At 47.4% G+C, this 27,883-nt stretch overlaps 1 protein-coding gene across 1 annotated transcript in view; it reads right to left on the reverse strand.

Moving 5' to 3' along the window:
- The window catches only part of LOC147892033 (Transducin/WD40 repeat-like superfamily protein), a 128,934-nt gene that overhangs the window by 16,808 nt on the left and 84,243 nt on the right, over nucleotides 1–27,883 (reverse strand). Inside the window, exons 15-17 of the mRNA XM_087387872.1 lie at nucleotides 27,544–27,762; nucleotides 14,810–14,996; nucleotides 14,443–14,696 (exon numbers count right to left, since the gene is read on the reverse strand). Of these exons, the coding sequence (XP_087243998.1) occupies nucleotides 14,443–14,696; nucleotides 14,810–14,996; nucleotides 27,544–27,762 (660 nt within the window). The remainder of the gene's footprint in view (nucleotides 1–14,442; nucleotides 14,697–14,809; nucleotides 14,997–27,543; nucleotides 27,763–27,883) is intronic.

Raw genomic sequence — 27,883 nt, forward strand, 5'->3', positions numbered from 1 at the left:
ATCTTGCTGTTGCTGGGGATGATGATGATATTGATGATGATGCTGAGATTGATATATAGTCGACCACCGACATCACTATGTTGTACTTAGGATTTAGTATTGCCATTCTACACTTTTGGCATTTTGCATTTTGCATTGGTATGGACGCTCGTTTAGTAGCTCCACTACCACAGCTCGTTGTATCAGGATTTTCACACTCTCATAGACCCATCGATCTTCCGAAGACTTTAATAAAGTTACTTTCTTTCTTTCTTTCTTTCTACTTTGATTTCAGCCCCCGCTTCAGTCTTAGCTCCAATTCCAGTCTCAGCTCCCTCTACATCCTCACTTTCGACTCTTCAGCTTACACTTCAGCACTGGTTTCAGCTACAGCCCCCACATCCCCAGCTACAACTACAGCCACTATCAGTGACATACTTATGCCCGTTGTGCCGGTTGTTCCCTTCCCTTCCTCTCATGTTACAGCTCTCGCACCACTTATGACACCTACTTCAAAGGTTTCATACACTGCTTCGCATTACGCTTCACTCTCCCCTCTCCCTCTCAGCCAGCCCACGCTCCCACATCCCATTGGGACTGCCTCATCCATTCCACTATCATCTCCGTACCTCACCCAGTTCACCCAATCACCGTCTAGTTTCCGGACTCAACCCCATACTTTCATGCCACAACCATCACAGTTTCAGCTAGGACACAGGTGGGCTGATACACCAGAGGCTTGGGAGACCTTGCTCATGGAGGTACATAGTTTCCATGAGCGCGAGATGGAGCTGACACGCTTCGCACGGGAACAGGTCTGCTTCAACCAAGAGTACCAAGAGTAAAGCCGCATCATACAGGAGCCGCATCATACAGGAGCAGGCTCAGGCCATTCGAGAGCAGACTGGTCTCATTCAAGGACTAAGATAGGATATTCTGCAGCTCCGACAGGAGGTCACAGCCATACACACAGTCCCAAGGAGTACTCCAGTTGTCGAGGCACAGATTGCGAGCATGCAATCTGCTATTGAGGAGACTTCCAGATGGGTTGACGTGGCCAAATGGGAACCCGCAAGGGTAACCGTTTCGGCTACCCTCATGGAGCAGCAGCAACAGCAGAGAACCAGTAAGGCTCTCAACATCAAAATATGCAAGATCCCACGCACTGAGGCTACACTGATGGCAGATGCGACTGCTTTCGTGGCCGCTACTCTAGGTGTGGTTGAGCACAGGATAGAGAGGGTATGGAGGGTGGGGAGAGACCCAACAAAGAGCAACCCCTGATCATACGGTTCCATGACACTCAGGCACGACTTTCAGCTCTACGACGCAGGTCAGTCCTTCGAGATCAGCCAACAATCTCCATGGATGAGGACCTCACCCATCTACAGGTTGAGGAGAGACGCTCTTTGATGCAGCAGCAACGGGATCACGTCCGAAAGGAGGGAAAGTGGGCAGTGGTACAAGAGAGACGGCTTCTTACAGGCCCCCGTAGGGCACCTGTCCCCTCCCCTACATAGGGAAACAGGGTCTATGAGGCTCAGATATCCGAGACCCTGTCCTGCACCATTTGGAACTATAATGGTACCTTATGGTCAGAACCAGGAAACTTCTTCGAATCCTATACAGATCACGACATAGTCTTTTATACAGAGACACATCAAAGTCCAGAGCGCCCACTTCCAGTAGTCAACGAATATACATGGAGTCTGCCTACAGAGATGAGACAAGAGATACAAAGGGAGTTCGAGGTTTCAGGTGGAGTTGCAGTCCTTTTCAAATCCACACTTTTGGGGACCATTTCAGTAGAGCGGAGAGATGCGCATTCCAAGTTTCTTTGGATCCAGATTCGGCACATGGACAACCAGGATCTATTTGTTGCGGTTTGCTACTTCCCCCCTGAGACCTCCCACTTTGCCAGAGATATCCGAGGTGAGGATGAGACATCTCCATTTGCTGCTCTTTATTAGTCCATCGTTAACTTCTCTAGCCGTGGAGAAGTTCTCCTAGTGGGGGACTTCAACGCGAGGACAGGGACCCATCAGGTACCACTCCTCGACTTCTAGGATGATTCCACTCTACTGTCAGACACTGACCTTGAGCAGGCAGGTATGCTACACGTTTTGGTTGACAGACGAGGTCCATTCACATCTTATGGGCAAGTCCTATTAGACCTCGGCAGGATGCATGATATCATTATCTATAATGATCTTGACAGATGGCCCGCCTCAGGTGGTTTCACGTGCTTCCCACATGGGGGAGGCTCCAACGTTGTTGATTACATCATGGGATTCCCTGCCTTCACATCTCGCATCACTGACTTCACTGTAGCACCTCTCCCTCCAGGGGCTGATCATACCTATCTTTTCTTTAGCATCTCCACTCCCCTTCGCATAGCACCTTCCATTCCATTGAGTTCTTACTCCACCTACCACGATAAACGCTTTGACCATGATCACTCACCTACTTCTCTGGCCGTCTGTACATACTTCTCGCTTATATTGACTTCATACCCCTTTTAGAGAATCGTGCTGCCCTGGTCACCCGCTCACTACACGAGGTTGCCCTTTAGCTTTCCCCCACACCACCCGCTCCCCCCGCCTACCACCCCTTGGGACCGTACCCTATAATAGCTGATACGATGATGAGTGTAAGGCTTTACACCGTTAGCTCAGATTTGAAACCAAAAACAGTCTTCCGAGCGCACTAGATACGCTACGCAAGTACCGTAGATTGGTACGGAGAAACAAACTAGACTTCGTTCGTCGGAACGAGGAGAAGCTACTAAACAATTTGTTTAGTAACAACTCTAACGACTTATGCCGGAGATTTCTAGAAGGACGGTCCCCCTCACCACTCACTAACACTCAGATCTGGTTTGAATATGCACTCACACTTCATGACATCCCAAATCAGCCAATCCCTAACCTCTCACACATGCTACGCCCCACATCCTGCACCCTCTTCACTAGAGCGGGGGTAAAGGATGCCGTACTGAAACTTCATAATGATCGAGCGAAGGATCATGACAGGCTATGCACTGAGTTCATTGCATATGGGATTAACCTCCTAGCCCCGATCTTAGCAAAGCTCTTTAATGAAGCTCTTTGTTCGGGGTTTCCACGCACCTGGACCATTAACACTATCTCACCCATTCACAAGGCAGGGGATCCCATGAGCCCGGAGCACTACAGGACCATTATAATTGGACATGTCATGTCCAAGGTTTACGCATCAGTATCTGATTTCGAGGTTAGCAGATTTGCAGAGTGTCGAGGACTTAGAGCAGCAGGACAAGCCGGATTCCGACATGATCATAAAACCATGGACCATTCTCACGCTCAGATGTATCATCGAGGAGACGAGGGCACGGAAGCAGAGGGTTTATTGTTGCTTTGTGGATTTTCGCAAGGCAATTGACACAGTTCCAAGAGCCCGTCTCATACGGCACCTACAGGACTTGGGTTATGACCAGGAGATCGTTTGGGCTCTTAGGGCAATTTACGAGAGAGTTTCACACAGAGTCCGGGCAGGATCTGGGTAGACAAACGAGATCATGAGCACTATCGAGGTCAAATAAGGGTGTCCTTTATCCCCTACCTTGTTTGGCCTCTACATTGACGAGCTTGAGACAGTAATGCAGACACAGGGGGTATAGGTTGCTCTCTTGTGGGCACGCTGATCCAGATATTGCTCTACGCAGATGATGTGGCTCTCTTGTCTTCCTCAACACAGACACCTTGAGGCACTATATCCTTTTGTGAGTCTCATGATTTGAAGGTTAACCTAGGTAAAACCAAGGTCATGATCTTCAATACATCTTGAGCCATCATGTACCAGGAGCAGTTCACATTTGATGGGTCACCTATTGAGATAGTTTCATCATTTTTTTAGTTATATTGCTTGAAAACGAGAGTACAAGAAGGCCTAAAGGCCAGCGGGCTGTAATCACAAAACGGATACAACCCGTGGTAACAAAATAATTACAAGCCTCTCAGGGCATAATCATCTGAGTGTGGACGAACAGCCATGGTGGGGGGGAGTAATGCCACTGAAGACTCTGAGCAGAGTGCTGGAAGAACAGCTCTTGATGGTCCCAGTCGCTAAGGAAGCGCTGTCGCTTCTCCTTCCCTGCCCGGGACTCCCCCTGAATCTGATCCCACTGACCCTTGAGTGTGTGAATGATCGTGCTCCAGATGTCCGCTAGGGTCTGGGTAGCAGAAGAAGCCTGATCTCCTAAGGTCTGCGCGCATCTGGAAGTCTAGATATGCTAGCCTACAATACTCCCTATGATCTCCCAAACTGGGTGCCGAGTCATCGCTCCTGCATCTGTCTCTGTCAGATGCCAAGGGAAGCTTTCCATGTATGCCCAGGTGGCCTGCGTGATGAAGAAAACTGGATCCTGCCGAGAGAACTCATAAGCCAAGTGATGTCCCATCTCGGTGCTGCACCAACAAACGGCTCCCCAAGTGACCGGTCCTAGCTCGGGTGCACCCCTCGCTAAGATCCCCATGACTCCCTTCCACACTGTCTGAGCATGCGGCTAGCTCCAAAGGCAGTACTTTAGGGAATCCTGCTCCTGAAAACACATCTAGCAGTGCCCCTCCTGCCCCATCTGCCTCAGCCATCTCCCAACTGGTAGCCCCTTGTGGACCACCACCCAAAGAAAGTAAGAGATCTTCCTCGGCCGCCAACTTGTCCAAAGAGTCTTCTAGAATGTACGAAGAAAGACCAGAGATATCCCTTGGGCATACCAGCTATGTGCCTGGGTGGGTAGCCTGTGTTGGAGAGCCCCCAGAGCACGCCTACCAGTACACGCGCTGTATGAGAAGAAGAGGGTAGGGTTCTCTGAGGTCTCCAGTGGTGGCTAGCGCCACTCCCCTAGGTCCCACTCCACCACCTCTGTCAAGGAGCGGCCCTCCCAAATCCAGAGTCTCCAGTCCTAGTTCTGAACAATCAGGGGGTCTATATGCCACGCTTTCCCTTGCAGCCCTATGATGCAAAGGCGCTGCCAGGGAAGCTGGGGGTCGATCACGGCCTCTCTGCTCTGGAGGCGGCTACCATCGGCGACGGAGAAGAAGTGAATCGAGGAGTCCGAGAAAAGGCCTGCAACCACCAAAGGAATGCCGCGGGGAGTGAACTGCCCTAGCCACCTCTCATCTCCTGGGAGGAGCTGTCTGGTGATCATGGGAATCCTCCAACCTGCAGGAATGGCAGCATCGATCTCCGCTCGCCGAGCCTGGATCCCACGTGCCATACCTACTGCTGCTGCCAGCTTGCCTGGGCCCAACTGGCTATAGACGTCCCTCCAAACCCGAAGCGAGCGCGCAGGCCCACTCGCCCAGAGCGCCCATGGGATATGGGATCTCTCTCCAAGCTGGCGACCTATATCATCTGTCACGTGGCTGCTCCAGATCAGAGGCTGTCTGTCTATCTCCTCTCGGCAGCTGGGGGGAACCTGAGAGAGGCTGTGCCGCAACTTCCTCCAGACCGAGACGAGGACGCGGAGGAAGGGGGAGCGGGGCTGAAGTGAATCCACCGGATAGATGGCTGCCAATCACCCCCTCTCTAGGGGATACACGCGCTGAGATCATGCTGAAGCAAGAGCTTCCACGTCTGCCCTCCTTGGGTTAGACCGCGGATAACTAACTTGCCAAGTAATGCCTGACTCTACAGTTCTGGATCTATGATGCCAAGACCGCCCTCTGTCTGGGGGAGAATGACCGTCTGCCAGGCGACCCGGGCTATGGTGGTGCCGGAACCATGTGAGCCAGACCACAGAAAGTTTCGCACCAGTCTCCTCAGCTGGGCTACGCACGATCTCAAGAAACACCAGCAAGATGCCACGTACCAAGCGGTGGCTAGAAGGACCTGATTGACCACAAGGGCCCTGCCTGCCAGAGATAGCCGAGCCGTGCTCCAGAAGGCTAGCTTCCGTCGTATGGAAACTAGGACCGGTAGGAACTGCTGAGCCGGCGTGATATCTAGCCCTACCTGAAATCCCAGGTAACGTGTCATCTGTCCTCTAGGGATCCAACGAAACCCCAGGAAAATACCCCACTGTGAGCTGGCTCCCAGATCCGTAAGAAAACCAACTGACTTATGCCAGTTGATTTTCGACCCAGCGGCTAGGCAAAAAACCTCTAAAGACAGTCTCACTCGCTCCACTGACTCGATATCATCTTGCACATACAGGGCCGTGTTGTCTGCATACTCGGAGTCCAGAAGTTCTGCATCGTCTCGAATAGGGAGGCACATCCCTCGAAGACCAGTGGTGCGGGCTCGTAGGAAGTGAGTCATGGCCTCCGCAAAAAATAGGAAGAGGTAGGGCGCAAGCAGGGAGCCCTGACGTACCAAGCGCTCGAGGGTGAATCTCTCCCCCATCCTGCCACTGATGATAACCCGACTGGAGGCCGATCTGTAGAGGCTAGCAATACCTCTGATCCACTCGTCCCGAAAACCGAACCGAGAAAGTGTGCCCTCCAAGAAGGACCAGTCTACCCTGTCGTACGCCTTCTCAAAGTCAAGAAGTATGGCAAGGTGCTGGCCACTATGCTGGGCCCACTCCGTCGCCTCTGAGAACGTGAAGATGTTGTCCAAAATGCTGCGATCTTGGACAAAACGAGTCTAGGTGTCATGGATCAAGTCATGTAGCAGGGGTCGCGGATGTGGCTACTGATAATCTTGGCGAGGATTTTATACGCAATCGGGAGGAGGGTGATAGGGCGCCACTGTCTGATCTCCTGACGGTCCCCCCCTTTGGGGATGAGGCAAATCAAGCCTGTCGCAAGGCTCTCTGGCATCTATCCCCTGGAGAAGATATGCTGGAAGGCTGCGAGCAAGGGCTGGTGGATCTGCTCCCAAAAGGTGGTGAAGAAAGCTCTAGAGAGCCCATCCTCACCTGGGCATTTCTGCCCATCAATATCGCTCACAGCATCCTGCATCTCTGCCACAGTGAATGGGGCGAGAAGGGTTTCACTCATGCTAGGCTGCACGAGCGACGGCGTATACCTCCACACCTCCTCCCTGCATCGGCCGGCACGAGGGTCTGGGGGCTCTTACTGGAATAGGGATCTGTAGAAATCTATCGCCAAGTCCTTGACCTCGTCTGGATCTGTCCTGACACTACCATCTTGTGCTCTAAGAGATCGGAGCTGTTTCCTTGCAGACCTCTGGCCATGAGTCCTGAAGAACTCTCTACACATCCTGTCGCCTTTCCTAGCCCAAAAGGACTTGGAAGCATGAAACGAGAACTCTGAGCGTCACTAGGTGATCTCCTCTAACATGGCTCGGGTTCTAACCTCCTGTCGTCTGAGCTCCTCAGAGCCTGGAGAAGACTGCTGCATCCACTGTATCGAGGCAAGGTCTCGTCTTAGACCCCTCTCCTTCGCCCACCACTACTGCCTGACCAGAGTCGCCTCCTGCTGACATATGAGACTAGACTCGGCAAGAACCTGAGCTACCTGAGCTGCCATATCCCCCACGGGGTCCCAATCCTGCTCCCTCCACTATCCTGCTGCGAACCGCTGCTCTGGAGTAGATGGAGTCTGGGATCCGGCACGAGCGGGGAGGTAAGGAATGAGAGGCTGAGTCCAGGACTAGGATGACTAGGGCATGGTCAGAGAGGGTCGTCCCTGGAACCACCCCTGACTCTCCACCTCTGCCTATCGCCCAATCACTGACATAGAAACGGTCCAACCGCTCCAAAAGTCTGCCTCCCTCCCTCCTGTAACCCCAAGAGAAGTCCAGGCTCCCTGTCCACCTGCAAAAGGAAGGCTCCCTCCAACTGTCCCGACCTCCCACAGCGAACAAGGAGTCCCATTCCGCCTGCTCCGCCTGAGCTATACCGAGGAACTCTGGGCCCCGTCCCTGCTGATCCTCTAAAGCCTCAAGGTTATTGAAATCCCCTCCTATAATCCAAGAATCCATCTCTGGCAATAAGTCTGTCAAAGAGCTCCCGAAAGCGGCTCTCCGCCTAAGGTCGGTCGGGGCATAGATATTGAGGATGCCGATGCGGGATCCCTCAATATTCAAGCCCACCCAAAGCGCTCGTCCTGGGATCAAGGTGCCAAAACCACACACATGCTGAACTAGAGAAGCGTCGATGGAGGTACAGACACCCCTGCTCCTCCCCTGCTCGCCAATCGAAGGTTCCTAGTAGGTGTGGGAGCGTCCTGTGAGGACCTTCCCACACTTACTAGTCTGAGAAGCCGAAAGCTTGTGTTCCTGCAATAGGAGCACATCTACCCTTCCCACCAAAGCTGGCTGGAGCTCCTGTCTGAGCACCATCTTCCTGGGGCCACGGGTTCCTGATGAGTGGAACCTGTTGACGTTCCAAGAGATAATGCGTATACTCATGAAGAGGAGAGATGGGCCACAAACAGCTGTCTGCTTGCGGTCGATGTTGAGGTGGTCGAAGGATGTCCAGTGTGCAGACAAAGGCGCTTCTGTGAAGGTTTCGAAGGAGAGCCCGGATCATCGGACCCATCCTCTAAAACCTTCAGCAGAAGGGAAAGCCCCTTCGTCCCATGGTGGTAAGCTCTCTCTAACCACAACTCAAGCCCACTACCTCTGAGGTCCTTCAAGGGCGGAGCCCTTCCGTGTAGATCCACTCCAGAGGCAGTCGAATGATGACCAAAAGGCGGAATCGTTTGGCGCTGTGGCGCCATCTCAGACGAACGTCACCCTCCTTCCACTGCTGCTGAAGAAGCTCCGCTGCTCTGCTACCGATCTAGTCCTGTACCTGATCCTGGGACTGATCACGAATCATCTCCCAAACATTTTCATTCGTCCATTGCTCATTCCCGTCACTGGTGATAATGAAGGAATAGCTAGGACCATCATGGGAGGCAAGGATGGATACCTTACCCTCCGCCCCCTTTCGGAGGAAGAAGATGCTGATGTCTAGGCATGCAGGGAAGGAGCCAATACCAGCTGCATCCAAGTAATCCCAAGGTCCTGCTCGGTAAAACTCCAAAGGTAGAGCTCTAGGAGCTGCCCTTGGGTGGGGGACGAAGATGAGGAGTCAGAACCTGAAAGAGGGGTGCTGGCTGTCGAAAGAGTTGGAGTGGTGCTGGCCGTCTGCGGGGAAGGGCCTCTCCCCTCCATCGGGCCAGGGGGGATAGGCGCAGAGGAGGTCTGTGCTGGCTTCGAGGCCGCAGGCAGATGGGGGGGTTCCCGCGGGATCATGCTCGAGGGAGAGGGGGGGCTGAAACCAAAGGTGCCGGGGGGGGGAGGTAGGAGAATCGAGGAGGAGGGGGGAGGAGGGGGGCGGGGTGAAGGATGAGGGGGAGGCTGGCTGACCTTCTCCTTCCCTTTCTCCTTCCCCTTACCGAGCTGCTGTTGACTGGTGACCACAGGGGTCTCTTGCTGGAGAGGGGGGGGCTTTTTTGTTACGGTTTTGTTTCCTTTCCGTTTCCTTTTGACCTCAGTCCAGCCTTCCCCTTTGGGAGAGGGTGTCGATGCCTGGCGGGGGGGATCCTGAGTTGCCTGGATGGGGGCCATCTGAGGTTCTGTCCTCATGAAGCGAGGGCAAGAGCGCGCCTGGTGCCCGAAGCCGTGGCATCTCCGACACTGATCTGGGCGACCAGTGACCATAGTGTGCTGCGTCACCACACCTGTGTCCGTCTTAATCTCGCACTCCGAGGGGATACTCTGCAGATCTAGGACTGCCACTTTGACACGTGGCGCCCCTTGGGCTGCCGCCGCATCAACGAAGGTGTCCTGCATGAGCCAGCCAAAGTGCGCCCCCAAGTCCTTGATGATCGGGCGAAGCTCTGTTGCGAGGCCTGGGAAGATGAGGGTAACTGGATGGCGGGGAATGCGGAAGTGGGCATCGAAGTCCGCTACACTGAAACCCCTATACCATGGGACCATAAGGATGATCTTCCCACCCATAGAGGTAGGAGATCGTCTGACCATATCGCTCACAGCCTGTGCTGAGGAGAGCTTGAGCCAGATGGATCAACCAGGTGGGACTACTTGACTTTGCATCCGATTCCCTCCTAGTATCAGAGTTAGATACAGTTGAGCTCGGGATAGTGAGACACTCAGCAGATGCCCCACACGTGATAGGGTATGGATGACACCTACTTGCTATGGGAGCTGTATATGATCTGATCATATACAACGGCCTTCAGAGATGGCCATCATCCCGTGGACTCACTTGTTTCCCACATGGAGGGGGGACAAGCACAGTGGACTACCTGATGGAATCCCTTGCCTTCGCATCTCAGATTCACGACTTTGTAGTACCCCCCCCCCCCCCCACTCGGGGCTGATCATTCATACCTGACATTCTGTAGTTCCGCTACCAGGCCAATCACAGAGAGAGCCCTCCATGCGCCCACCCGGACCCATGTTCACTTTTACCAGACCCTCGATCTAGTTTACGTGAGTCACTTAGCTCGAGAGCCTCCGACCCTACACGGAGCGGAGATAGATCTTGCTCAGGTTTCAGCCACTTTGGCTTCAGTGGTACACGAGGCTGCCATCATATCTTTCCCTACGACTCGACCCACACATGCCCCACTTGGAAAAATGCCTCAAAACCCTCGGTACGATGATGACTGTAAGGAGATGAGAGCTCACCTCACACGCGAGCAGGCCTTGGGACACCTAACAACATCTGAGGCGCATTGCATCTCACGTCTGATGACACGACGTAAGACGGAGACTTTTCTCACTCGCAGGGGTGATGAGGTGGGCGGATCTTTTTGAAAGGGAGACCCGATTATCGGCTATGGACTCCTATCAGAGGGGAAACGGCCCATTCCCATCACGGACCCATAGATTTGGCACAGATATGCATGCTCCTTATACAACATCTTTGACAATCTTACAAGCTCAAGGGTACCAAAGTATGGATAGCAAAGGAGCTTACACAAGCAACTGAATTAGCTAAAGTCAAGGCTGCCAGAAAGGATGGAAAATGGGCAGTTTACCGTTAAGGCGTAGCTCTAATCAGAGAGTTTAAATCAAAACCAAAAGACTCTCAGTTTTAAACTGATGTATGGCTGTTTACTCTTTCGGACTATTATGTAGGTACTCTAAAATAATGTGGGTTGCTTTTGCATTCCTTGGGAGCTGCCATGTGCCCTCCCTAAAGCAGATGTACTAGACCGTTTCTTGCTGTCCCATAGACCTTTTGGTCTCTAGTGGACGTTAATAGACTTTCTTTCTTTCTTTCTTTCTCAAAGCAAGTGCACCAACTAGAACAAGAACTTGGCCAAGTAAAGACAAAGGTACATGAGCCTTCCACCCCAATAAAAGGCTTGTCCTCGAGGGACCGTCCTCCCCAATCTTTTATCTTATTCCCACTAGATAAAACCTCATACCGGAGAAAAGTTCTTGTTCAAGTTGCAGGTTTCAGCAGATCAGCCTTTAGGATATAGGAGAAGAAGTAAGTGCCTCTGTAGCTTCAATGATTACCCCTCTTGTATGCATGCAAATAGCATCTTTTGCCTCTTAATTAATAGAGATTCCGTCAACAGGGTTGTGGCTAGATGTCACAATATCAATGACTAGAAGATTCCAATGGAAACTATTCCAAGCCTAAAGGTGTGACCAAGACATGCTGACCATGAGCATCCTGCATGTTATCTCAGACGTTAGGGCCTCCAATCACAACCTTTAGCAGGAACACCATGATATATCTAGGGATTGGCAAATCCCAATGACTTTAACAGTTCTGTACAAACATAGATGTCAACACAACAACAATGACTCAAAGATATTTGTAGCATGTAATAGCACCAGCAAAAAAAATTCATATTCCATACGGAAACCCCTGCGTCCAAGGCTCATTTAGTAAAATCACTTTGCTAAAGTTAGCTTGGTCAAATTATTTGTTTGATAAACCAGCAATTTGTTTGGGTATTATAAAAATCATTGTTCTGTTGCAAAGCATTCAAGAGGGCAATGATTGACATTTGAGCATACGGATGTTTCTTTGGTAGCAGCAATGCCTTGCTGAGTCTACTGAGATTCTACAATGTTGAATGTATGATCAAGGTGTTGGCTTAACTTCTAAGACAACAGCTAAAGGATATCACTCAATTGTTAATTTTGGGTAGTGGACCTTCCACCATGCAGGCATAACCATTTGCTAGGATTGCCACGATAGGTCAACGAGAAGTCACTAATCTACCTGTCATAAGAGGTTATCAGTTGGTGTCTTAACTTGTTGTTGGCTGACATCAAGACCAGGAGCAGAAAGAAGGGTCATGACTACATTTGTGTCATAGTTGACCATCTGACAAAGATGGCTAGATTCTTACCTACTATATCGACCATCTCAACTATTCAATTCGCTAACGAGTTTGTGGACCAATTCTTTAAGCTATATAGTTTGCCTTCAGACATAGTTAGTGAGTGGGAAAAGTTTACAAGTAACTTTTGGACACTTGTTTTTGAGAAATTGAGAACTACTCAAGTATGAGTTCCTCAGGTCATGAACAATCTTATGGTAGCACAGAGAAGGTTAACCAATTGGTCTAAGACGCAATCTTCATGGGAAGATTATCTCCCCATGATAGAATTTGCTTATAACAATGCAAAGCATTCAAGTACAGGTGATGTTGCAAGGACATTCTTGCAAGACATGCAGGAAATGTTGCAGTTTGCCAAGGAGTCTATTAGAAGTGCCCAGGATCGGGATAGATTTTATGCTAATAGACATCATTCACCCACGGAAACTCTAAAGGAACGATGCTATATTTACGTATTCCCAAGGAATCCAAGAGCCTAAGTATTGGTTTGGTTCCAAAATTATCCCCCAGATACTATGATCCATTCAAGATTATTCAAAGAATTGGACCAGTTGCATATAAGCTAGAATTGCCTCCTTATGTTAAAGTACATCCAGTTTTTCATGTCAGTAGACTGAAAGAGTTACTGGCCGTGGATGATCAGCTTGTTTCTCCTCAAGAAATAATAGAAGTTATTGATATGACTGCTGCTCCCCGTCTTGCTGCCTAGACTTCCCTCTCCCACCCCTAGCCTGCCCTTCCCCACTGCTCTCCCTCTCACTGGCCTTCCTGCCTCTCCCCTCTCACTCTATACGGTCCGTACGAGCTGTTCCTAACAGCCCCCTCCCCTGCATGCTCTCCGTCCCCTCTACTGCCTTCTTCTGCCCACCCAATTTGCCTACCCCTCCCACCGGTCTGCCATCCCAACCCTCCATTCAGTCAGTGCAGCCTACACAGACACCCGTAAAAGTCCGTACGGTTGATCCACACTCACTCCGGCCTTTCATGTCACATTGGTGAATGGCTTCATGTTCAGCCAATCCGTCTTTCATCCACCGCGGTGAGAACATGTCTATTTTCTGAAGATGAGCTGCAGCAGCTCAAGAAGAATGTTGAAGTTGAGAGTGCAACCACTCTCTTTATATGTAACCATGCTTCTCATTCTAGAAGCGAAGCTAGGGATTGGATGTTGGCAACTCTTCCCCTAGACCTTTTTGTGCATATTCAAGATGTTCAACTTTTGGGAAGGGATTTCTCCCAAGTGGCCTTTGATTCCTTTGAGACTGCCTCTCTTGTCTTGGCTGATAGTCCCCTAGCCCTTAGCTCCAGAAAGAACTTTCTTACTCTTTTTTCAATGCGTTTTGATCCGGTTGAGAAGCCAAGAGAATCACTACCAATTTCATCAAATTCCCTCAACTTCCTCAAGTACACCATCATCATCTTCCTACCATCACAGCCCTTTTTGTTTGTGAGGTAGCTCCTCTTCCTAGATTGCCCTCTTCGGCGGCAAAAGCAGCCATGATGGATGGGGTGCTGCATGTTAGGGTACTTGTCTCTAACCCTAATCACGAAGTACCACTTTTTGCTTCAGCATCTAGTGGCTCTCTTTTCAGGCAAAGGTTTGAGAATGCAGGATGACAAAACCAATGCCGCACTTGTAGACTCTTTGGGCCCTTTCCCAGAGATTGCCCAAAGAAGAAAAAGAGGCCTAAGAAGAAAAAGAATAACATGTCTTCCTCGGATTGTTAGAATCCTTACATTGCTCATGCAGTTCTTTTGCAGAGGTGGGTAGTAGTGCTGGATGGGAACTTTGTAATTACAAATCCAGTACACCAAGATCCCCCTGATTCTGGCCAGTCACACTCATCTTAGCCTCTAGCAGCAGCCTTTTCTTCCTCAGCACAACAGGTGCTTCCTTCAGGTCGAGGACCTCCCTTTGCTCCAGGTATAGGCCTACTGACATTCCTATCAGGACACAAATTTTTGTTTTAACTGACATCAAGAGACTGCACATATGGCTGCAGCGTGGAGGATTATGCCTACGTTACTCGCACAATCCTCTGAAATAGATGAATAGTCATCACAGAAGACGCACCTTCAGCAATGAACACCTAACACTCTCAAATAGTTGTGATTTCTCATACTCTTCAAGATCCCATACACTAGTTTACTTAACCATAAAAGTTGACAAGAATAACAGCAATAATAGAGTCACCTGTCGATCAGCCATAAGACACCATCTCTAACACCAACTACCACAAGAGGTCCAACTGGACGTTTTTGCTCAGGTGGCAAACGAGAAACTGCAACAGATACACCTCCACCTGCAACAGCAACCTCAGCAGCAGATCTCTTGTCTTCAACTTCTTTAGGAATTCCAGGATCTTCTCCTTCCATTCTGGACTGCTTTGGCATAGTCATGAAGGCAGGTATTGTCGGTGCATGCTGAAAGGAAGCCAGACGAACTACCTGAAACCAAACTTTCTGAATTAGAAGTTTCTTCATAATGAAGTCTGCTCTCAATGGCTAAAACAGTCAAATATTACCATGTTTAAATCTTTTACGAATCATAAGTTTTGTACCTGCAGCATTGGAGGCCGTAATGGCACTCTCTCATGAACCACAGGCTGTACACTCTCCACAGTAATTAATGCTAATTCACCATGTTCAGCCACAGCTTGCGTTTGTGCCTCTTTAGCTTTAAACTCTTCCTTTTTTCTCTTTCGCTCCAAGTCTACAGCACTAATACCCGCGTCTACAAAAACACATCTAAACGATGACCAGACAACTCAAAGTAAGTTCCTTTATGCAGCACATAGAAAACATTCAAAATGCTTCTCTTTAGCCCTTTAAAAAAACACTTTGCTAGGTCTTCCAACAACACAAACAAGGTCCCATGATGATTAATCAATGCTCTAGTACCTTTGATTCGAAACATGATTTGCAACTACAGAGCATTTTACCATTTTCTCTTAGGGGTATATGCTTTAAAAGTCAAACTAAAAGCAGATATATCTAGATGAATCCAGGAACATGTCCAAACTCATTCTCTTAAAACACAATGCAGTTTCAATCTCATGATAGTGACTCATAAGGTTGAAAACCATAAACTGCATCACGCATAGCACGGACTAGCTACTCTGACATCCCCAATGTCAGCACACAACAGTGGGTATAAACCATAGTAAACATATGCTCACACATACAAATCCACACACCCACACATACTTGAACATGCATTTATACAAAGTCTTTGTACTGAGTTTTTGTCGGCACTCCAAAGGTGAAGGGCAGACTCAGCCATGACAAAGGCTAGCAACTAATAGCAGAATTTGATACAACCATTCCCAAGAGATCGTCATCCAAAGAATGAAGCCAATGTATAGCAAACATTTTCTGATAGAGCAAGAAAATTTCAGTCTGACTCACTTACTGCACTTGGTAAATATCATAGCACAATTATATTTCCAGTATCCAAGACATGAATGCTACCTCATTCATCTTATCTCAAAAGGGGTTTGCAGGAATTTAGTGTCTCAGTGGAGACCAATCATTCTGCTGGGTACTTTGTACAAAATTTTAGCAAAAGCAGTCAGCCTTCGTCTGCAACCCTTTCTTCCAGATCTTATACATGATACGCAGACGGCATGGCAGGAGCATCTTCGATAACATCTTCTCATTTTGGGAGGCTTCTGACTGGGCTATGCATAATGGCCATAGGCTTGCCATTCTACTCCTGGACTTTGAGAAAGCTTATGACAGAGTAGACTGGGGCTTTCTGGATGGTACATTCACAGATGCATGGATCAGAGGGGTGTCAGCTCTCTACAGATCAGCCCATAGCCATGTTCTTATTGGTGAAGTCAGGGGAGACAGGTTTAAGATCACCAGATCAGTCCGTCAAGGATGCCCTTTAGCCCCCTTTCTCTTTTTATTTGTGGCCGAATCTATGAGCTATTATCTTAGAGCTCAAGCTGATATTATCGGGCAGAGGCTTCCGTTGAGGTAGGAGGACGAGCTATTGGATAGTGAGTAGGCAGATGACACAACTGTCTTTTTGGATGCCACACCACAAACACTCACCTCATTCAAGACTGCCTTGGATTTGTTTTGCATGGCAGCAGGGGCTCATATTAATTGGAACAAGTCCAATGGCTTTTGGATTAGTGATGAGGGCACTCGAGACTAGGGGAATGACATAGGTATAACTTAGATCCAGAGGGGTGTTTCCATTAGGTACCTAGGATGCCAGGTTGGTGTAGGCCTCTCTGCAGCATAGCAATTTGCTCCCTTGTTGAAGAGCATCAGGAGGAAACTCATTTTTTGGAGTTCTGCCAGACTTGACCTTGCATCCAGAGTAGTGGTTGTGAACCAGGTATTATTGGCTACTGCCTGGTTTGTTTGCTCATGTTGGTGCAGATCTAGAGGTTGTATCTCTCAGCTCATGAGACCTATCAGGAACTTCCTATGGAGCGGGTTAGATGGCACCTCAGATGTTGTAGTAAGGGTGGCTTAGGAGACCCTCATTCTCCCCATAGCGAAAGGAGGTCTCAATAGTATTGATCCAAACTTGCAATGTATGGCCTTGCTCTGCAAGTTTGTAGTGAGAGGATTGATGCCTGGACAGAAGCCTTGGAAAGATTTTTTCTTACACAGAATTCAGTCTTGTACACCATCTCACAGGGGAGATTGTATGGACAGCTCCAGATGGATTTTTACTTCAGCCCATCTTAGATCTCCCTTTTCCCCTCTCATGGCTACCATTCTAAAAGCTTGGGGCAGCTTCAGAGGCACTCTTCGGAGAGTTCCACCCTCCTCTCGTGAAGAAATAGACAGGCAGCCAGTCATGTGGAATGACTCTATTTTGGATGAGCATGGCAGATCACTAAGAGTGTCACATTATATGTAGTGGTCTAGATGGGAGAGGGGACCTGCTTCCACAAAAGGTTTCTGGAAGGCTTTCAGGAAGCTTCCAAAGGATCAGAGACTCTTATCACTTGGCCACCTCAAGGGGAGTACAGTTAGGATGCAGCAGATAGATGCAGCCATACCAGTAGAGTGGATAGATACAGATGACATGCCTTTCACAGAGTCCACTTGGTTGGGAGCTTTTACGGGGATGGGTATTCCTTTACAAGTTATTGCCTTGCGGGATGCACTTGAGGAGACCCTTGTCTTTGATATTCAGTCGAGAGGCAGACTTCTTAGATCTACAGATGATATTCTTTTGGAGGTTGCCTTCGAGCCTCTTAGGATTGCAAGTTACATGGAGTGGGGCAAGGACTCACAGTGGTATCTTGATCCTGACTCTGTTCTCCTGGCACATGGGTTTTGGAGACTCTGGTTATATGGTGATACTCCCATTAGGTTCTTGTAGTGGGACCTAGGGGAGTGGGAGTGGATTGATGAAGGGCACTGAGAGAAGAGCATCCCCTTCTTTCGTTACATAGTCAGAAATGCCAGGAGATTTCACCTTAGTAGTAGAGGGTGGAGGCCCTTTAGAGCTCCTCATTAAGATAGTTTCAGATTTCTGCAGACACTGACTCTACTTGTCCTCGATGCCATGCAGCAGTTGAGTCAGTTCAGCATTGCCTCTGGGAGTGCGAAAGAAGCACCTACTAATATCTAAGAAGTCCAAATTGATCTATGGGACTGAACATCATTCAGATAAATCAAAATCCAAAAAAGGGTGCATAGTATCTCCTTAGAATCCTACTATCAGTGGCTAGGATTTTGTCAATCTTTTCGATTGTGTGGGACTTCCCTACTCAATTGTGGCAAACGGTCTTTGTTTTGTAGCCCTTGCAATCACCTCTACCCATGAGGAGTCTCCTTGGACCGTGCTTAAAATTGAGTTGTGGTATTGACCTTGTGGCAATGTGAAATGACCATCCCAAGCTTGTGAAGAACCAGTCTTTTCGAGAATGCAAATGTGTGCAATGCATGGCCAATTGGTCCTCCAATGGGGAAGAGCGCCCTCGTGAGAGTACTGAGAGTTTGAGTGAGAGAGGAGGAGAGCACAGTGACACACAAGTTAGGGGATAAGCAATGAGTAATGTGTGTGCCTCCCCAAGCACACGGTAGACCTTTTATATTAATGGATAAGGTTACAACCACTAAGTACACTGTACTTAGTGTACCTAGCAAACAAATGTACTAACTGTACTTAAGTGTACTAACTGTACCAGGGTGGCATTAGTGCCTTTACCCCCACAACCTCCCACTTAAAGGCAAAGTGCCCTTAAGTAAATAAAAAAAACAGCATATACACAATGGAGTACATAGCCCAGTTGGGCTCATCCTATACCCATCAAGTGTCGACAGTGTGCTAACCGCTCTGCAGGCAAACCTTTTGTCAACAGATCTGCTGGATTGTCATCCGTATGAACCTTGACAAGCTGAATCAGCTTATCATCTATCACCTTTCTGATGAAGTGATACTTCACATCAATGTGCTTTGTCTTTGCATGGAAGACAGGGTTATGTGCCAACTGAATAGCACTCTGGCTGTCACAATGCAACAATGGAATATCACCTGTAATGCCCAAATCTCCCACTAGCCGAGATAGCCATAAGGCTTCCTTGCATGCCTCTGTAGCTGCAATATATTCAGCTTCAGTGGTGGACAAAGCTATGCACTGCTGTATCCTTGATACCCACGACACTGCACCTCCTGTGAATGTATATACATAACCGGTAGTAGACTTTCGGTTATCGGGATGACCAGCATAATCTGAATCAACAAAACCATGCACCTTTGCATCCTGCTTGCCAAAGCATATGCACAACCCTTGTGTGCCCTTCAGGTATCTCATAATACCTTTCACTGCCTCCCAATGCTTCTTACCAGGGTTTGCCATATACCTGCTAACCATTCCCACTGCAAAAGCAATATCAGGTCTGGTAGCAACCATGGCATACATGAGACTGCCACAAGCTGAAGCATACGGAATTTTGGCCATCTCAGCCCTGTCAACATCTGACTGTGGGCTGTCCATTGCACTGAGTTTCACATATGGAGGCAATGGAGAACTAAGAGTCTTCCCCTTCTCCATGTGAAACCTTTGCAAAACCTTGCCAATATATTCTGACTGAGACAAGTACAACAACCGCTGTTTCCTGTCTCTCCGTATCCGCATGCCCAGTATGTGATTTGCATCACCAAGGTCCTTCATATCAAAGGCCTCATGCAATCTCCTTTTAAGATCATCAAGCTCTTTACGAGCTTTACCTGCAATAAGCATGTCATCCACATACAAGATAAGGATGAGTAAGCTGCCATTTGCAGCCCTTTTAGTATAAAGGCAGTGATCAATATCACTTCTCTTGAAACCTTGGGACCTCATGAAGGTATCAAACTTTTTATACCACTCCCTTGGTGCATGTTTGAGCCCATAAAGACTCTTCTTTAACTTACATACAAGTGACTCCTTGTCCTTGACTGCAAATCCCTCTGGTTGCTGCATATAAATCTCCTCTTGAAGATCTCCGTGAAGAAAAGCTGTCTTCACATCCATTTGGCATAATTCCAAATCCTCACATGCAACCAAAGCAAGTACAGTCCTGAGTGTAGTCATCTTGACCACTGGAGAGAAGATCTCATCAAAATCTACACCATATTCCTGCTTAAATCCTTTGACTACCAACCTGGCTTTATACCTTGGCTTAGCATCAGGTGTGACTTTCAATCTGTATACCCACTTGCATGGTAGTACTTTCATACCCTTTGGCAGATGCACCAATTCCCAAGTACCATTTTTATGGAGACTGTCCATCTCGGACTTCATGGCTAGTTCCCATAGCCTTTTATCATGCATTTGCACAGCTTCCTTGTAACAGGAAGGCTCCCCACAATCAGTAAGCATTATAAAGTCTGCCCCTGGAACAAACCTTTGTGGCTGCCTTGTCCTCCGAGTGGACCTTCTGACCCATTGGTCTTGCTGTCCAGCCTGGTTTTCACCTAAAACAGGTGGCTGTTCCATCAAATTCTGTGGCAAAACAATGTCTGGAACATCTTCCACATGTGGTACATCATTTAAGATGTCTTCCGCCATAGCGGGCTGTCCATTTGGACCTGCTGCAGCCTGTTGTGGCTGATTTACAGCTTGCCTGAACTCTACAGAATGTCCCAAATCATCAATGTCAATATCTGACACATGTGAGGGCTGTTTTACAGCTTTAAACATGCATGATTCATCAAATAAGACATCATTGCTGCGTACAATTCTTCTACTGACTGGATCCCATAGGCGGTACCCCATCTCACCCTTGTCACCATATCCAAGAAATATGCATTTAAGAGACTTAGGATCTAGCTTGTTGCGTTCTTCTCTGCGTATGTGCACGTACGCAGTGCAACCAAAGACCCTTAAGTGCTTATAGGACGGAGATTTCCCTGTCCAAAGCTGTTCAGGCACTTCGCCTGCTAGCCTCTTATTAGGCGACCTATTTATGAGATGTACTGCTGTCTTCACAGCCTCAGCCCAAAATCCATAAGATAAAGCAGCATGTGACATCATAGAGCGGACCTTTTCCTGTATAGTTCTATTCATGTGCTCTGCTGTACCATTTTGCGGTGGACTGTAAGGAACAGGGAGTTCCCTTTGAATACCTCTAGCATCACAGAAATCACTGAATGCTTTAGATAAATACTCCCCTCCATTGTCTGAACGCAAAACCTTCAGTGTTTTGCCTGTCTGGTTCTCAACCATGGCAAGCCATTTCTGAAACACTGTAAAGACCTCACTCTTCAGCCGAAGAGGATACACCCACACCTTCCGTGTGGAGTCATCAATGAAAGAAACAAAATACCGTGCACCTCCAAGTGAAGGACTAGGCATCTCACACACATCTGTGTGTACAAGCTCAAGCTGAGCATCCTTATGTCCTATTTTCCTTTTATGAGGGCACTGTAATTGTCTGCCATAAATGCAATGCTCACAAAATTTAAGATCAGAAAATTTGAGAGACGGTAAGTAGCCAAGACGAGCCAACTGCTCCATTCCACTTATGCTCATATGTCCCAACCGGCTATGCCACATAGAAATATTCGGCAGCTCGGTTGCATAAATATCAGCATGATTACATACATTGGCATGAAGAGAATACATAGTGTCAACCTTGGGACCTTTGGCAATAACCAAGGCACCTTTGGTGACCTTCCATAAACCATGACCAAAGCTGGTCACAAAACCTTCATCATCCAACATACCAGTAGAAATCAGATTTTTCTTGACTTCAGGAACATGCCTGACATTGTGTAGCATAAGCTGAGTACCATCGGCAAATACAAGCCTCACATCTCCAATGCCAACAATATTGCATGCATGATTATCTCCCAGAAACACGACTCCATTACTGCCTCCTGTGTACCTGACAAACAACTCTCTGTAAGGTGTAACATGGAATGAGGCACCTGAGTCAATAATCCAAGAGTGCATATCTGCAAGACTGCCTGCATGAAGAGAATGAGCATCCAAAGTAGAGAGAAAGAGAACCTCTCCCTCACTGTCATCACCATGTGTAGAATGAATTTCTTCAATCTTCACTGTACTCTTGCCCTTGCTTACTGGTACTATTGCCTTTGCATCTGCATCAGATTCCTTGGCCTTGTCTCTCTTATCATTCTTCAGCTTATAGCATTGCTTCTTTGTATGTCCCTTCTTGCCACAGTAGTGGCACTCAATATCTTTGTTGGAGCGGGACTTGCTCCTACTCTTTCCCTTTTCCTGGGATTTACCCCTTTGCTGATTTCTTCCCCTTGCATTCAAGGCATTGTTAGGCTTTGACACATTCTGAGCTTTCAGCTTTTGCTCTTCCTGCATAATCAGCCCTGTAATATCTGCAAAACTTATAGAAGCATTTGCATTTGTAACAGCCGTGACGAACGTATCCCAACTCTCAGGAAGGGATATCAAGAGTGCCATACCCTTGGTTTCCTCGTCCACCACATACTTCTGATTTGCAAGCTGAGTTATGATAGAATTGAACTCATTCAGATGTGCATCAATGGAAGTGCCTTCCTTCATCTTCAGGTTGAAGAACTTCTTCAACCAATATATTTTTGTTGCTGCACTTTGCTGCTCATATGTGTCCTGTAACTTTTTCCACACACCCCAGGCAGTATTCTCACCATCAACATTCCAAACAACACTCTCATGGAGTGACAATTCAATGATGGATTTTGCTGACAAATCAGCCAGTGCCCAAGCATCATCTGTCATGCCCGTGGGCTTTACACCTTTGTGCACTATTGGAGCATGAAACTGCCTGAGAATAAGAACATTCAGGACCATCTTTTTCCACATAGGGTAGTTAGCAGCACCCTGCAACTTCTTGATGTTAAGAAGTGAAGACTCCGATGATGAAGCCATTATAATCAGCAAATAAACAATTCAACCCAAGTTTGGGTGCCTGACTCACTGCAAACCAAGTGCACACTTGCACTTGAACTGTGCTCAAATATTTAATTCCCGCAGCGGAATAAATAGGAACTGAAATGCACACAATATCTCCCACTTAAACAGAGATGTATCACTGTTTACTGCTTGCTGCAGTTTCAGTACAGCAACTCTGTTTGCATCATTTAATGCACTTTTGTACAACCAGCTTATCTCTGAAAAATCAGAAGCATTTGCCCTTGTAAAATCAGTAAAAAATAGCAATAATAAAAGCTTTTTGTACCGCTGTACGCTGACTGAATTCAGTCAAACCTGTTGAGTTTTAACTGTCCTTGACTGTACCAGAAAGTACAGCAACAGATTTTCACTGTTTAACAGTTCAATGTCATGAATTTCAACCTCCTTGACACTCCTAAAACTGTATTTAACAGTTTAGGACAGAAATTGGGCAAAAGCCCCTTGACTGGAGGTAAAAAAAATCACAATTTCACTGCATTACTGCTCTCCTGACATTTATAAGGCATATGCATAAGTCTCTGGCAAAAAAAAAACATTCCCTTTGCAAAAGCCCCTTGTTTGACTAGCACATTCCGTGCTGAAGTCTGCATTCACTTCCTGTGTACCATTGGTCACAAATGCATTTAAATCTGCAAAATTCAATCTCCAATGTGGAGTCAGAGACGCAATTCCTGCGTACACAAGCCCAATGTAGGCTCTGGCTACAAAAGCCCCCTTGACTCTGCAAAGGAAATTGAGGATTTCCTCACACAGTGGCATACAAGCTCACTGTATTTGCATCTGACACTAAAGATGCTCAGTTAGAGCTCACAGGACCCTGTGGCTGTTCCTGCACCTGCAAGGACAATTTTGTACCTGCTGTACAACTGTACTACTGTCTGTACCTGCTTGCACGCATCCCAATGCAAAAAAAACTTCTGCTTCTATCCTGTCACTTGTTCTCTCAAATCACATTCTTATCCGCAAAGAACAAAGATGTACCTTGCTGTATTTCTGATTTTTCAGACAAAGAATCTGATTTTCATTTTCTTTTTCTTCGTCAGGTGCGCTATGAAAGGGAAAAAGCCTCTATACCAGAGGAGGTGCGCAAGACGAGGATTGAAGAGGGAAGGCTAGTCGGAGGCAGATGGCTGTCGGCCCACAGCCGACAGTCGGCAGTCAGCTGTAGGTCGACTGTCGACCTGTTAGAGGTCGGCCCTGTCGGCCTTGCTCCTGGCCGACAGAGATGCGCGCGACAGCACGCCTGTATTGCGCGCTTGCCTGCAGTAGATGCGCGCGACAGCGCGCTTCGCTTGCGCGCTTATCTGCTCCTCCACACCTCCTGCTGGCAGTCCTTGCGCCCGCGTGCTGCTTCTGACCTTGCCTTAGGCCAAGACTAGTGGCCTTCGGCTGCTCTTGCAGATGTCCAGCCGCAGCTTAGCTGCCGGCTGCTGTTTGCCCTTGCCACAGCAGACGGCTGTTATGCAGCCGACCCCTGCTCAATCCCTCGCACGACCTGATGTGACAGCAAGCTGCACGCCTAGCTTCAAAACGCGCAATGAGGTAGATAGACTCGTGCGCAATGCAGCCGCCTCGATGGCTCCTGGAGAGCTACTCCTTCGAAGAAACAAGGACGAGCTGAAAAATGAGATAGACGGAGAGAAGAGCTAGAAGAACTCGGAGGGAGAAGGGGGATGGGCAACCCGGAGAGGGAGAGATTGTGTTCCTCGCTCTGATACCAGTTGAGAGTTTGAGTGAGAGAGGAGGAGAGCACAGTGACACACAAGTTAGGGGATAAGCAATGAGTAATGTGTGTGCCTCCCCAAGCACACGGTAGACCTTTTATATTAATGGATAAGGTTACAACCACCACTAAGTACACTGTACTTAGTGTACCTAGCAAACAAATGTACTAACTGTACTTAAGTGTACTAACTGTACCAGGGTGGCATTAGTGCCTTTACCCCCACAAGTACTTGTTTCTATTTTTCGACCTACATGCAAGGTGGGAGAGAGAGAGTGGATGAATGCAATGTGGTAGAGAGAATGCTACGTGAGATTCACAATGAAAGGGTGATACCCTTTCATTAATGTCCCTTGAGATCACTCAAGTTCCATCTTCCCATTTACACCTACCCTTAGCCTATGACCCATGCATCTACCATTCAATGCACCTTAATGCACCCTTCCCTTCCTATTGCCCCTAGGACCTAGACACGTGTGTGCACATTTTTATTAACAAAATAAGTATCACATGTCCAAATTTGATGCCGTCTGAAGCAGTGGCTACAACTCGACTAGTCCTATCTACTGAGATGATCCACCGCCATAACAAATCGGTCGGTGTCCATCATAAATACATATACATGTTACACCATTGTCGTATAATATATAATAATGTTTTAATGTCTACTAATCACGGATTAGTGATTTCTCTTGTCATGACAAAGCTGTTTTTCATAGTTTTCTACTAATTAATAGACGTCTTTTCCCAGTTCCTCATTTTTTGTATTAATGCAGTGGGATCCACCCTGATGTCTATGAAGGTCTCATTTCACATCTTCATCTCACAGAGCACTTTTGCAGTTCCATCTGAAATGCCTTCAAGGAATCCACCCCTTCTAGCGCTTGGTATTCATCTCTCAAAGCAACAAGCTCAATGACCTCGGAAGCCATTCTCACCATGTAAGAGAGGCAAGCACTCTTAAGCACGAGCGTCCATTCTTTTATTTCCGCATCCCATTGAGACTCAATAGGTGCATCATCTTGCTTCTTGAGGGCATCTTGCGATATTTAGGTGCACCCTCATGGATGCATGCATGGGTGTGGAGAGAAAGAAAGGTGAATAAACGTATACAAAAGCCAAAGAAGGCTGCGAGATCCTAAAAGACATAGATAATGTATTCATATAACCCATGCAATGCAACCATAAATGTACTGAACAAAAGAGAGTCCACTCATCAGTAAGATTACTCGATAGAATTCCAGCGGCTTTACTATCTTGATACAACTATTAATAATACACTGCATTTTTTCCCAAATCCCAATGACCAGATGGTGCGAGATGAAATCCCACTGTGTCGTATCAAAAGCTTTAGTAACATCCACTTGCAATAAGAGACATCTTGCTCACTGTACCTAGCATATTATCATCGCTCCTAATCGCTCCTCGCATCTATTCAATTAATTAATTATCATTCGAATTCTGATGCCCGCCTTAACCTAAGCTCAATGAATTCGATTAATTGTGTGAATGAATCCATTAACCTCTGTGCGTCTCCCTCCGTCACCGCCTCTTCCTCTCTCGCTTCCCCCTTTGTCCCTAGATGATAGTGAGTCGTATCAAGGGTTTCTCGCATGAGGGTTTACACCTTGCCCAGTATGGGTTCATTCCCCGTAGACATTAGCAATAGCACGTCAAATATTGCCAATGCTTATGTGAAAATTGAATAGGGCCCCCCCGTTGATAAAAAACAGGTATTAGCAATTAAGGTAAGGTAGAAAAATTAAGTGACGAGCAATTAACTTAAGGCACAAAAAATCAAGCATATGAGTTCCAGAACATTCCAGCAAGCATAGGAGTTCCAAAACATTCCAGCAAGCCTCCGAGTGATTATATAGAGGGGGGGAGCGATATGTCTAAGCAATTAAGAGGGAGGAAGAGTGGGAGAGGGAGGAAGAGGGGAAGAGAGGTGGAGAGGAGAGTGGAGTGGAAGAGTGGTGGAGAGGGCAGAAGAGTGGGAGAGAGAGGAAGTGCAATGTAGAGGTAGGAAGAGGGGAAGAGTGGTGGAGAGGAGAATGGAGTGGAAGAGTGGGAGAGAGGAAGAGCAGTGGAGAGGCAGGAAGAGCTGTGGAAAGCAAGAGAGAGGGGAGGGAGGGAGAGGAGGGGAAGTGAGGTTGAAGGAAAGCGAGAGAGGGAGAGGTTAGCAATCAGCTTATAAATGACTAGCATGAGTGTGATGGGTCTCCAATCAGCAAAACTCATACAAATGCTTCTTAGGGATTAATTTAATCAACCCTTTTTTCCAACAAGTTATGAACCCATGTGGAGCCACATGACTACATTGGGCTAGCTAAGAGCCTCCTATTTCAATTGGAAGTAGGAAGTGGGCAAAGAAAAATTCCTTTGCCACAATCACTTGACTTGACAAAAAGTGTCAATATACTTTCGCATGCGTAGTCTAACATTACACTAGAGACGCCTTTCATACTTCATTCCGAGAATCTAAGGGCCATCGCAGAGCTAGTATCGCCTAACAATACACCCCCGACTTTTGGAAGAGCCTAATTGCCAAAGGATAGCATAGACCTAAGCATTACATATATTTAAGGCCCTTAAGGAAGGATTCACGACATCAAGCTTGTAGTAAGGGTTCTCATTCCAAACTTGCTCGAAGCTTCTTCCCTAGATTAGTCACAAGGAGTCCATGCATGATAACTCACAAATTGGCTGCTGACCATCAAACTGAGAATCATTCCTCACATACCCATGCATGAAACTACAAATTATGCAAATCCTCTCCATGGACACTGCTTAATACTGCTTATGGAAAGAGACTGCACATTCCCCTTAAGATAGCCTTGCACCTTAACATATTTGTTTTGGTCCTCGATCCCTAGTCCGTTGTAGCATTCATAGATCTTGTTAATATACATGTTTACATGTTGATCTCTTTAGAAGAGATCATTTACATTAGATTGAATATACATGTAGAAAGGCTTTCAAGGAACACATGAACAAAATCCTGCAAACTCTAATCAAGGCCATTGAATGCCTTATAGACTTTCTGAAATGGTATGGAAACAAAAGACACAATAGAGAGCAGAAAGATTTGCAAAAACACATGCACCTTAAGAGAAAATAGTTCAACACACCAGATCACCGACAAAACCAAAATGGAACGGACAAAAATAGTTACTCTATTGTGGTTGGAGTTGCCAAAAAGAGCTGTCGGCGATGCCACACACCACCAGTAGATCCACTGATTGCTACATTTCCTAAGTAGCGATAATTTGGTCGAAGGGACGCTATGACAACATATTGTTGATATGCAAGAGCACAATACTCTACTGTTTGATCCCATGCAGTCCATTCAGGCTGAGGAAGCAGGCCACCAACTGGTTTGAATGTCTCCCAACTACAAACACCACGTAACGTATGAATATTCAAAACCATAGGAGGCCTTTTGAATTGAAAAAGAGGCATCCGGAAAAGCACCCATATGTGCTTTACAATTCTTCAATATACCCATGGATTTA

Source organism: Dipteris shenzhenensis, chromosome 17 (assembly GCF_047967505.1).
Source record: "Dipteris shenzhenensis isolate YYH24624 ecotype China chromosome 17, Dip_SZ_1.0, whole genome shotgun sequence".
Lineage (NCBI taxonomy): Eukaryota > Viridiplantae > Streptophyta > Polypodiopsida > Gleicheniales > Dipteridaceae > Dipteris > Dipteris shenzhenensis.